Source organism: Mus caroli, unplaced genomic scaffold (assembly GCF_978045245.1).
Source record: "Mus caroli unplaced genomic scaffold, Mus_caroli_1 scaffold_16, whole genome shotgun sequence".
Lineage (NCBI taxonomy): Eukaryota > Metazoa > Chordata > Mammalia > Rodentia > Muridae > Mus > Mus caroli.
The window spans coordinates 78,685,243-78,698,092 of record NW_028227271.1 but is presented as its reverse complement, the minus strand read 5'-3'; the positions used below and the strand labels follow the sequence as shown (position 1 = coordinate 78,698,092).

Sequence of the window (12,850 nt, the reverse complement as noted above, 5' to 3'; positions counted from 1 at the left end):
CTGGTTCCAAAGAATACTCTGCTGCTCTCTCTTCTGGCCTCCACAGACACCACACATATACACAGAACTAAAAAGAAAGTCTTTAAAAGAAGTATCAAAAAAATTAATAATTAAAGCCAGTCTATGGTGCTGCATGTCTATAATCCCAACAGTTGGCCGACTGAGCAGGACTGTCTTGAGTTCTAAGGCTACCCTAGATCTGCCCCAAGACTCAAAATATAAAGTCTACCAAAATGTATTTTAAAGTGAACTATACTTGGAGATCCCACGATTGATGGCAAAACATGAAGATTAATTTGTTCAGTAGACATGTGAGTAGCTACAGGGATGGGGGGTTTTAATAACGTGAGGAAACTTGGGACACTTGAGACAGACACTGAGCTGTGTCACATACTTCTGGGGTCCATGCTCAAATCCAGGTTGGATTGATTCTCTTTGGCTGAAAATGATCACCGCTGGATTTCCTGGACTTTCTAAAAGATGTTCTATGTGTGGATTTGCTCTCTAAGAGTAGGTGCTCCCCATAGTCTGCCTCCTTGCTTTCTTTCAATGGCTGCTTTGCTTTGTAGGAGAACTGCCTCAACTCTGACGTGGTGGAGCAGATTTACAAGCGGAACCCGATCCTTCGCTACACGCATCACCCGCTGCACTCCCCGCTCCTGCCTCTTCCCTACGGGGACATAAATCTCAACCGTGAGTTCAGAAAGCCCTCGGGATTCTCAGAGCCTCGTAACTTCGTTCTAACGTGGAAGTAGTGCTATCTCAGAGTGTCTCTAAGTCATTCCAGACAGGAAAGAAACGGTAAAACATGCTCAAGTACAGATGTAAGGCAGCGGTTTATTAACCTGAGTCATGACCCTGCTGGGGGGTCACGTATCGGGTATCCTGCGTATCAGATACTTAACAATTCATAGCAGAAGCAAAGTTACAGTTAGGAAGTAGCCGTGAAGTCATTGTGTGGTTGGGGTCAGCACTGCAGGAGGAGGTGTATTAAAGAAGCAGCATTAGGGCTAGGAAGGTTGAGGAGCAATGATTTAGAGGGACATTAGAGAGTGCCAGCGTTCTCCGTGAATTCAGGGCAATCCTTAGAGTATACAGTGCCTGCAGGACTGTGGTAGGAAGGTGTACCTATCCAGCCCTTCTGTCTTTAATTATCAATACACCATCCAGTGAGTTGTCTATGTGTTCATTCCTTCATCATGAAGTGGCTTCGTAGCATGGCGTCAGCAGCGGCAGCTTGTGGGAGGTGCGTGGCACATCCAAGACGCGTGAGGCAAGGCTACAGTCAATAGAGGATTCGTTGCAGTTTTGCCTGACAGTATTTTCAAGTTCTAATGGATTGACAGGAGATGTAACCTGTCATTTTAAGTCAAGGTACACAGGTCCTAGACAGTATCACGTCCTAAGCGAGAGAGCTGTCCAACTATAGTTCAGGTTTTAATCGAGCAGGTTCTGTACTAAAGCCTCAGCTGTCTAACAGAGCAGTGCGGCTCGCTCACCTCTGTGTGGACATTCCTTAGAAGTGGCTGCTTGTCCCCACCCCCATCCCTTCCTTTAGTCTCCTGCGCCTGTCATAACTTCTTCCAGCCCCTCCAGTGATTTCGGTTGGCTTTGTTTCCCTAGTGCTGAAAGACAAAGGCTACACGACCCTTCAGGACGAAGCCATCAAGATATTCAATTCTCTCCAACAACTGGAGTCCATGTCCGACCCCATCCCTATCATCCAGGGCATCCTGCAGACCGGGCACGACCTGCGGCCTCTGCGGGATGAACTGTACTGTCAGCTCATCAAACAGACCAACAAGGTGCCCCATCCTGGCAGCGTGGGCAACCTTTACAGCTGGCAGATCCTGACCTGCCTCAGCTGCACCTTCCTGCCGAGCCGCGGGATCCTCAAATACCTCAAGTTCCACCTGAAAAGGTAGAGTGCTAGGCCAGGGGGTGCTTTCGAAAGAAGCTGGGCAGAGCTCCTTACAGAAGTATAATCTGCCACTGCAACACCAAACGCTGCTCTCCAGCCCGACCCACAGGGGCCCTCGAGCAAGCTTGTATGGCTTAGATGTCCTCTTGCCCTTTAAGCTGTATGAAGAACCAAGCCACTAATGTATTCATGATGGGTACATTTAATTACTCTCTCTATAGAAAACCCCAACTTTGATTGTGTGTGTGTACTGGCGTAGTTCTTATCAGATTTTATTCTGAGGTTGACAGTGTGGCTATGGAATACATTTAGTTAATAAAATGGCTACGTAGGTGTCTTAGCCAGGGTTTCTATTCCTGCACAAACATCATGACCAAGAAGCAAGTTGGGGAGGAAAGGGTTTATTCGGCTTACATTTCCATACTGCTGTTCATCACCAAAGGATGCAGGACTGGAACTCAGGTCAGAAAGCAGGAGCTGATGCAGAGGCCATGGAGGGATGTTCTTTACTGGCTTGCTTCCCCTGGCTTGTTCAGCCTGCTCTCTTATAGAACCAAGACTACCAGCCCAGGGATGGCACCACCCACAAGAGGCCTTTCCCCCTTGATCACTAATTGAGAAAATGCCCCACAGCTGGATCTCATGGAGGCATTTCCTCAACTGAAGCTCCTTTCTCTTTGATAACTCCAGCTGTGTCAAGTTGACACAAAACTAGCTAGTGAATCTCTGAGTAGTCTGTCTAATCTCATTGTTCTGTGTGTGGCAAAGGTAGCTTACAAGTCTCATTTTGCTCAACTGTGGCAAACAACATTTAAAGCTGGACATGGTGCCTCGTTCTGGTAATCTCACTGAGGCAGGAGGAACAAGAGTTCAAGGCCAGCCTAGATAGAGTACAGCGTGAACCCCTACATTAACAAAGAAAGGCCAGGTGTAGGCATGGCGTGCACACATTTAATCCCGGCAGGAGGCAGATGCAGGCAGATCTTTTTTAATTCAAGGCCATGGCCCACGGCATCATACTTTTGGTTATTAGCGGTGCCACATAAAACTGGTAGCAGACTACCCCCAACGTAGGTTCTTTACTTTTTCCATGTCCGAACTAAAGCTGGACCTAACCAGAAAGACACTGCCATTCACTCCTGTCACCACAAGGGGGCAGCCTCCCAGCCTCTGCTGCTGAACCCTCCCCACATCCCAGCTCCCTCTGGCCAGCCTGTGTCTATCTCCAGTTCACAGTCACCTTTGTCTCCCAGGATACGGGAACAGTTCCCAGGAACCGAGATGGAGAAGTACGCCCTCTTTATCTACGAATCCCTTAAGAAAACCAAATGCAGAGAGTTTGTGCCTTCCCGAGATGAAATCGAAGCTCTGATCCACCGGCAGGAAATGACGTCCACGGTCTATTGCCACGGCGGAGGCTCCTGCAAGATCACCATCAACTCCCACACCACAGCTGGGGAGGTAGGGAATGCTGACAGTCAATCGCCTTGTGCTTGTTGCACACTGGCCCATATGCCTGTGGTACCTGAAGGGGTGTTTATGCTCAGTGTATCCGCTCAACAAGCAAGAAAGTCAGTACAGCCAGCAGCCAAGCACACACACTCACAGTAGAGGTAAAAGTTGAATTACGTGCACATGCGAAGCTGCACCTAAGCCAGTGTCCCTCAGACGTAATCTCCCCCATCTTGAACGTGTCTAGATCTGCAACGGGGAAACTGTGAGAAGGGTGTGTCGAGTCTCTTTGGCCACCGGGTGTCTCTCTGTGCCTGCCACGAGAGTGTGGAGAATACCACGTCAGAAGAGCACATTTTCTCCTGTACTCTTAAATCAAGCCCAACGAAAGCTTGGAATGATGGTGGCATTGCTAATTAAGCCTTGGGAGCCTTCTGAAGTGAATCATCATTAGAAATCGCCACTGTTTCTCAAGGCTTATCAATATATCAGATAAAAGATGGGACTTAGGGATTTCATTTATTTTTCCAACTACTGAGGCTTTGCAAAAAAGAAAACTGTAAGTTAGTGGTCCTCCTCTCCCCTGCCGCTCTCTCCACGCCCTGGGGAGGGGAGGGAAGAAGAAAGTCAAAGCTGAATTTATCAAGACAGTAAGAGCAAACCAGTACATGCTTGGGCTCCGTGGCAGCAGTCTGAGAGGGCTGTGTGGACCCTGCCACACCAGCCTCTCCCTCCGACAGATGACGTCGCATGCGCGTAAAGCGTACAGCGGCGGTGTCTGAGCTGAGAGCCCCTGATGTGTCTTCCAGGTGGTGGAGAAGCTGATCCGAGGGCTTGCCATGGAGGACAGCAGGAACATGTTTGCCTTGTTTGAGTACAATGGACAGGTGGACAAGGCCATCGAAAGCCGGACTATCGTGGCTGACGTCCTGGCAAAGTTTGAAAAGTAAGTTCCTCCCCTTGAAACCGCCTGGAGAACACTGGACGCTCCCCGCGAGTGTTGGCGTTAGTTTATATTTTACCCTTGTTAATCTATTTACCTTTTCCTCTCTGCCACCTGTACACCCTGACTCGGGGACAGAGCCATGGTCTCAAGGTTGATCTGTCGGCCTCACCCTCAGCCCTTCTCCCCGCTCTCTCCCTCTCACCCTGGATTCACTGTCTCTCCCTCAGCCCTTCTCCCCACTCTCTCCCTCTCATCCTGGATTCACTGTCTCTCCCTGGATTCACTGTCTCTCAGAACACTGATTTCCGATCAGCTTTGAAATGAGGCTTCGGGACTCCAGCCAATACTGCAGCTCTTCCAACGGCCTCGAATGTCTACCTTATGAAGTGTCCCTTCGGCGGGGCAGCCTCCAGTATCTGATCTCTAACCCCTACCTATGCTTGGCATACAAATGCAGCCCCCTGAATCCTCATAGCAGTTTCACCTAAGAAACCATAGTTGAGCGTTGTTAAAGGACACAGACAGACAGCCTTTCTGTGTGATAGGTACACATTAGATGGTGCCAGTTCATCTGGGGCCCTTCATCAATCCCTGCTGGCCCTCTTTGCTTGAAAGCTTTCTCTTTATTGTCTACCCTAAAGTGGAACCTGGCTGGAACAATGCACTTTCCCTCTGGCTAAACTACCCAGGAGCTCTGACAAGGACTGCCTTGCTATTTTGTTTGTGTGACGACCCCTTGTGTCACCTCTTTGTTCCATCATATGGTAGGACTGCTTCATCCTGAGAGTGCGCTGTGTGAAATCAGCCCTCTGTGGGTTACCATGGCCCGTTTCTGGTTTTGCTCTGAGACTTTTGTGGTTTCTGCCTGTAGGCTAGCTGCCACGTCAGAAGCCGGGGACGTGCCATGGAAATTCTACTTCAAACTTTATTGCTTCCTGGACACCGACAGCATGCCAAAAGACAGCGTGGAGTTTGCGTTTATGTTTGAACAGGTAAAAGGAACTCCAAGAGACAGATTCTTTTCCTTTGTCAGAGGCAAGAGAGAGAAGTCCATTACTGCAGCAAATAAATAAACTGCTAAAGTCTGTAGGGTTAGGTACGGTAGCAGATTTACCAGCAAGGAAAAGCTAACCACTCACTGTGGAATGAGCACTTGGTTTGAACACCGCTGCCAAGAGACTTGAATGTGCCAGAGTCAGGGGATACTCAGGCAGGGCGCTGCCACTCTCTCAGAGGAGAAGGGGAGGGGGAGTAGAGGGGGGACTGGGAGGGGGACAGCGATCAGGATGTAAAGTGAATTAAAAAAAAGTATCACTGCCAAGAGACCATAGGAGTAAAAGACAGTCCAGGGTTGGATGACACCCATGAAGGGGAGGAATTTGGCTTGGAAGCGGCAGGCCGTGCTTTGCTAGGAGGAATCCAAGTGGAAACGTGGGGGTAGGTGGGTGCTTTGCGGGGGAGGGATTTAAGCTTAAAGGGAGGCTGGGATACAGTCTGCATGGCATGAGTAGAGGTTTCCTGACATATTTGCTGTCTGTCACCTCCTTTAGGCCCACGAAGCCGTCATCCATGGCCACCACCCAGCCCCTGAGGAAAGCCTCCAAGTGCTGGCTGCCCTGAGACTGCAGTATCTGCAGGGCGACTATACCCCGCACACCTCCATCCCACCCCTCGAGGAGGTTTACTCTGTGCAGAGACTCAGAGCTCGCATTAGTCAGTCGACCAAAACCTTCACCCCATACGAGCGCCTCGAGAAGAGAAGGACCAGCTTCCTGGAGGGGACGCTTCGGCGAAGCTTCAGGACCGGGTCGGTGGTTCGGCAGAAGGTGGAGGAGGAACAGATGCTGGATATGTGGATCAAGGAGGAAGTCTGCTCGGCTCGCACCAGCATCATTGACAAGTGGAAGAAACTGCAGGGAATGAACCAGGAACAAGCCATGGCCAAGTATATGGCCCTGATCAAGGAGTGGCCTGGTTATGGATCAACACTCTTTGATGTGGAGGTGAGAACCGGTTGAACAGGCAGGTGCTGTACAGTCTGGACCAAACTGTGTCAGAACCTGAACCCTCCTGGGGTCATACAAAGGGACGCGAGGGACCACTTGGCTCTGCGCCTTCTGAGTCTCACCACTAGCATCCTCATGTCCCACAGGGGTTTTGTTTTATTTTTTTGTTGTGTTTTCTTCAGTCGTTTTTGTTTTTACCTCTGTGTGTGTGTGACATCTGGAAGAGGGCAAAGGTCACTGAACTGAAGTGGTCAGGATTGGAGACAAGCACCTTAACCCACTGAACCATATTGCGGCCCTCCTCAAAGATTTATTTTCTGTTCCTTTGTAGCAAATATTTCTATAATGGAGTCGCCAGTAGGATGACCTCCATGTGTGTGGCTGGTTGGCTGGTAGGCTTGATTTCTGTTGCTCTTGATCTAGATTAACATTAGGTTCAGCTGGCTTCAGACCTACTCTGTATTTGAAGGTGGTCTTAACCCCTTTCGTCCACCTCCCAAATGCTGTCCTGGAACTCCGAGTCACCTGCCCCTGCTGGGATTAGAGGTGTGTGCCAACGTCGCCAGGCAGTGCAGTGCAACTCTTCAAAAGATGGATAAACTTTTCCTTATGTGCATTCTGAGTATTAAACCCAGGCTCTGGTGCAAAGAGGTAAGAACTTTAGCCCTGAGCTACGTCCCCCGTCTCCATCTAAATATTTTCTTCCTCGAGTCAGCGCTTAGAACGTTTCAGACTTCAGAACACTGCAGCTTGTAGACGGCAGCGCAGAAGTGCTGAGCTAGCATGCCCCTTCTCCATTCCTCGTGATGACCTACTATGAAGGAATGGCACCTTGGAGAGTGGGATCCTGGTTTCATTGCTGCCTTTCAGCCACTGCCCCAGGCCAGCATGAATGTCCTTATGTCTTTATTTAAGACCGCTGACTGGAAGGAAGTTTTCCCGGTGGTGTAGAACAGAGCAATACTCGTCAGACCGGCCTGCGTGTCAAGTCAGGCCATCTCCCTTGTGTGTTTTCTTTGCAGATGTGGAGGGTTTAGTCAGTGCCAGAGACCACAAGGCCTCAGGCAGCCACACGGCGTAAGCCAGTGAGTCGTTCCCCCCTGTTCTGAAGACAAGTTTCCCAGCACCTTCACAGATGAGCTGCTAGATTCCTTAAGGCTACAGCCACTAAACACGATCTTTGACGACTTTACATTGAAACTTTATAAAAATCTAAAGCTCTTATTCCGAGATACTTTAATTGCTTCTGGGAGGCTGCTGGGCTGGGTGTGGTAGGTTGGTTGGTATGGTTATGTTTGTTCTGGGGCAGCGGTTCTCAGCCTGTGGTGTCAAGACCCCCCCCCCATAGTTACATTCATAGCTGTTACTACAGTTATGAAGCAGCAACCAAAATAATTATGTGGTTGAGGGTCACCAGAACACTAAGTGTATTAAAGGGTCGCAGCATTAGGAAGGTTGAAAGCCACTGCTCTGAGGTATAAATATAAATGTGCCCTATACATGCACTGTTCAGTGCACCTAACTTACAGCACCCGTCTGTTCTCTGGTTCCCAGCATTCCTGGGTTGCTCTTCCCTGCACAGGCTCTTGGTTTCCTCCCATTGCTCCATACAAGCGGGTCTGCAGTCAGGCTAGAAGTGTGTTTACACTGAACATCTATCAGGTCATTGCCACCTCCTCTTGTGAAGAGAAGCCAAGACGCAGCGATTGGGAGAATTACCTCTCTGATTCTAGATAAACCAGCCCAGACAGGATGGGGCCAGGCCTAAAAACAGAAAGGAGAGCAGGCCTGGCTTACTGTGTGGCTGGGATGTTGTTACATTGCTTGCCCAACCTGTGTGTTATTTGGTCTGTTTGGCTGATGCAGGTGACTAATTGAATAATAGCTAATTCCAAAGATGAGGTGTTATAAAAAGAGACAAACCAAACAAGGCATAAGCCTTTACCCATGTGTTTTCTAAGAAGCCTAAAATCAGCTACCCAGTCAGAAGTCAACCAAGATGTGCGCCGAGGTACCTCTTCCCCTGCTTAGATGCTGCCGTGGTGACTTCAGTCAGTATAACCTGCCGAGCACTGGCCTTGTGGCTTCTTGTGTGTGTGCTGACCGTCCTCATCCAATGTTTGCTCACACTGACTCTCTTGTCTCCACAGTGCAAAGAAGGCGGCTTCCCTCAGGAGCTCTGGCTGGGTGTCAGCGCAGACGCCGTGTCTGTCTACAAGCGTGGAGAGGGCAAACCGTTAGAAGTCTTCCAGTATGAGCACATCCTCTCGTTCGGGGCACCGCTGGCCAACACGTACAAGATCGTGGTTGACGAGCGGGAGCTGCTCTTTGAGACGAGTGAGGTAAGAGGCAGAGGAGGGCAGGCAGGATTCACTCCATCTCAGGAGAAGAGGAGAACAGTGCCTCAACCCGGATGCTAGTGACCAAGTCTCTCCAGATTTCTTGTATGGGGAACAGTATGGTAGCCCCCCCCCCCCCCTTCTAAAGCCAAAGTTGGATGGCTCCAGATTTGCCCGGTCCCACCTGTTGAGCACATAGATCCATTTCTTTTGCAAGTGGGTCAGGAAAGGAAGAGAAGGAAAGGATACAGTGAGAAAGAACATTGTTGGCCATGACACCCTGCAGACAGGAGGTGACCGTGGCAAGGAACCACAGCAGTCAGAGGCTGCAGAGATGGCTCGGCAGTTAAGAGCCCTTGTTGCTTTTGTAGGGAACCCTAGTTTAATTCCCATCACCCACATAAGGTTCCCAACCATCTTCTGACCTCTTCAGGTACCAGTTACACGTGGTATACAAACACGTGGTATACAAATATACATGCAAGTGAAACACTCTCACATGAAATGAAATGATAAAAACAAGACTACTCCAGAGGCATCCACAGCGCAGGAGGGAGCCGAGGGGCCTTCCCCATCTGGCCATATTTGATTCTGGATCGAAAGATCACATTCAGAAAAGTCACTGAATGTATGAGCTAGGGACGCTCAACTACGCAAGTGTAATAACGAAAGAAGCCAATTGAGGCCAGCTCAAGGATTGCTACCAGGAAAGAGTGGTTATAAGGGATGGTGGTGGGCAAGGGGGCATTTGGGGTGCTGGCGGAGCAGGAAGGTGAATGATGGAGTTTAGTGGATTGACAGGGAAAGTATACAGAGAGAAGAAAGGGCTCAAGGCTCCAGCGCTGGGCTGTGACACTTAGTTGAATCCCAAGGGAGGTAAGAACCTACCATGAAATCTAGGATCGTGTGAGACATTACAGCTAGTGGCTCTAGTAACATCAGCATGGGCCACTCGAGATGAGAAAGGCAGAAGAGGAAATAGAAGCCTGGAAGATGCCTTTTGTATGTAGAAGCCTGGAAGATGCCTTTGTATAGTCCAGGCTGAGAGCAGTACTACAGGCATCCTGAGAAGATGCCAGTGGACAATCCTACCTAGCTCAAGAGAGTGGCTGGTTTGTAGTGGGCATCTGGGGGCTTTGCCATAGATCTAACCCCACCCACCAGGCTCCCTGCTGCTTCAGCTGTGTCCAGAGGAATGGACCTGGAATTAGCTGCTGTGGCCTATAAAGGCTTATAAAGGACTCTAGATGTCATCACTGTTTTAACTGAGGATAGCCATTAGAACCCCAATGGTACCAGCTCTGGTGTACGAGTGGCATATTAGTTTGAAAAGTCAGAAAACATGCATCAAAGTCACTGCTTTCCATGCAAGAGCCACCAGGTGGTGCACCCTTCATTTAGAACAGTTCCAGTTCACTTTCTCCCAAGCTAGGGGTGGTCCACTCTGCTCGACTCCAGGTTTCCTGTGAGTCTGGACCTGGTCTTAGGGTAGGAAGCTACCAGCTCATATGTGGAGGGCAGTCAGAGAATGTCTGCTTACCTGGGTTCTCAAACCTGGTAGGGACTGGTGACCACATGTGGGTTCTACTCCTCCCGGCAGGTGGTGGATGTGGCCAAGCTCATGAAAGCGTATATCAGCATGATTGTGAAGAAGCGCTATAGCACCACACGCTCCGTGAGCAGCCAGGGCAGCTCCAGGTGAAGACGAGCCAAGCCCACGTGTCTCGCCGATGTGAACGTGCCACTCTTTGCCTGGGCCAGCGCCAGGTCCCGACCCAGCTTTGGAAACTCAGCTGTCCAGGCTTCTGATAACCGGTCGTCAGAGGGAGGAGTCCCGGGGGCTCCCTTCACCCGATCAGCCTCAGTGATCACGTATTAAGCTGTCAACCTTTAACAGTCTGCACAATCTCTTAAGCTTTAGTTAAAAATCCTAGATGAAAACTTGCCTTAAAGAAAAAAAGAAAGGGGAGAAAACCACGCGGCCACCAAAGCAGCCAGAAGTGCCTTAAACTTGCAGAGTGGACCCTAATCGACCTTAACTGTGCTACTGAGGGGAGCGCTTTCACCTCCCGGTGGGGTTTGCAGAGCTTGGAAGCAGGGCATGGATCCACTGATTGTGCACTAACCTCCCCAGCCTGATTTCCTGGAAATGAGGGGAGCTGAGGGGGCGGGGCGGGGAGACAGCGGAGGGGGGCAGTGTTGTTGGAGTGCTGCTGGCAGCCTTCCTTACGAACGTGTATTAACTTTTTTTTTGCTTTGTTTCAACTGTCTGTGCTTGCCCGAGCATGCGTGTATTCACACACTCAACACTTTAATCATTGTCCTGTGAGCATTAAACACAAAGGGAAAGAGGATGTGCAATGTTGTAAACAGTCTGTATATTTTCCTAGTTCAGAGTTCTAGTCTCGAGGTGGCTTTATTAACAGACCCGGATCCTGGACGTTCCTGTCTTTGCTGTATTTTTTGGAAAGAAACTTTTTTTTTTTTTTTTTTGGACTCGGTTTCGTTTTACATGTAGCAAGGGCAGCGACCTGTGACTGCTGTATTACTAACAGGTCTACAGCCCAGAGAGATAACTGTATTTATAAACCACTCTTAAACTGCTGGCTCCAGTGTTTTTAGAATGATATGAAGTCATTTTGGAGTCTTTTTTCATTCTAAAAGTTAAGTTAAAAAAAATTTTTTTTTTTATTTTGTTTTGGTCTTCTTTGAAAGGTAACTTGTGTCATCACTCTGGCTAGATTGCAGATATAACCATGTCGAATGTGGGGGAGGGGGAGCTGCTGCATTCCCAAACTCTGTACCCCTCAAGCAAACCTCTAAGGGACCTCCAACATAAACACTGAGGCTTTAATGGAATTCACACATTGTTTTGTCCCTGGTTCCGACAGGTAACCTGAACACAGCACCTGTAAGTAACAGCGGTTGTAACCAGAAGAAAAAAGAATCTGGACTTGGACTTTTATTTTTATATGGAAAAAAATATATAAAGGTGGGCCAAACAAGTCTGCTCACAAAGAAAAGTCACTTTGGCCTTATCCCTTACGGACAGCTACGTGGAAGCAGTGTCTCTTGGCTCACAAAGTCTGACAATAAAAGATATTAATATGCTGTGTTTGCTTTCCTTGAGTAGTTTTAAATAACCATGTGAGGGGTCTGACTTTTACATATTTATTTTTAGATTTTTAAAAAATTGTATTGTACTGAGTTACATGGGACCTTTCTTATAAAATGTGCTCTGAGGCCGTCTCCTCCCTATTTAGCCACCAGCCCCTTCTTGTTCTCCTATCTATCCCCATTAGATAGAATGTCCCCATTATTTCCTTCAGATAGCCTTTCCTTTCATGTCATCTGCATGTGTAAGATTTTATGAGTCTATGCAAGTAATATTTTTCTGCAGCTGACTTAATTTAATTCACATAAGATTACTTCCAGTTGCTGCTTTTCTTTTCAGCTATTTTGTTGGGTTCTTATACCTCTACCTCCTTTCTAACCCTTATTCCACCCTAATCCCTTCCAATCCCCCAACACTTGGTAGGAGAGAAAGAAGGTTAGAGGGAAAGGGGGAAGTAACCTGTTTAGGCTCCTTCCTTCTGATTAGGGACATTGTCAAGTCCCTAGGGGTAAGTGTAATCTTCATTGTCAGAATATACAGCAACTCACAAATGTGACAGGGGAGACAGTGCCAGCCATCTTGGAACTCCCCCCTTTAGACCCTCTTCATAATCCCTAGAATTATCTGCAGCTGGCAAAACCACACCCCTGCTAGTGCAGGAGGCAAATCATAATCACCTGCTGTGAAGCTGCCTTTTATTCCACACCTGGGATTAAAACAAAAACATACATACATACACACACACACACACACATACATAAATAACTTTTTTTTAAAGAAACCAAAATTCTCACTATATCAAGTTGTCCATTTTTCCTCACATGACATAATTTCATTCTTTATGAGTGAAAGACAAAGTCATTGTGTTAAAAAAATTTTTTTTTTTTTATTCATCCTCTATTGCTGGGTACCTTAATCTGGTAAAGCCTCTAAGGCGGGAGAGAGCTTCAGCTGTATAGAGGCTTAATATCTGGGCTATACAAAGAACCCAGAGAGCTAAGCACACTGAAAGCAAACAACTGAATGAAATGGCTAATAAAACGACCAGATGGTTCTCAAGAAAATACAAGT

The 12,850-nt window shown here is 48.2% G+C and overlaps 1 protein-coding gene across 3 annotated transcripts in view; it reads left to right on the top strand.

Annotated features, from left to right (window-relative positions):
• Myo10 (myosin X) overlaps nucleotides 1-11,775 on the top strand; it is a 195,787-nt gene extending 184,012 nt beyond the window's left edge. For all 3 annotated transcript variants that reach the window (XM_021183593.3, XM_029469787.2, XM_029469786.2), the window contains 8 exons: nucleotides 570-693; nucleotides 1,624-1,921; nucleotides 3,175-3,382; nucleotides 4,183-4,319; nucleotides 5,191-5,311; nucleotides 5,870-6,322; nucleotides 8,476-8,667; nucleotides 10,265-11,775. In XM_021183593.3, the coding sequence (XP_021039252.1) occupies nucleotides 570-693; nucleotides 1,624-1,921; nucleotides 3,175-3,382; nucleotides 4,183-4,319; nucleotides 5,191-5,311; nucleotides 5,870-6,322; nucleotides 8,476-8,667; nucleotides 10,265-10,366 (1,635 nt within the window). In that variant the 3' untranslated portion in view covers nucleotides 10,367-11,775. The remainder of the gene's footprint in view (nucleotides 1-569; nucleotides 694-1,623; nucleotides 1,922-3,174; nucleotides 3,383-4,182; nucleotides 4,320-5,190; nucleotides 5,312-5,869; nucleotides 6,323-8,475; nucleotides 8,668-10,264) is intronic.
• The last annotated feature ends 1,075 nt before the right edge of the window (nucleotides 11,776-12,850 follow it).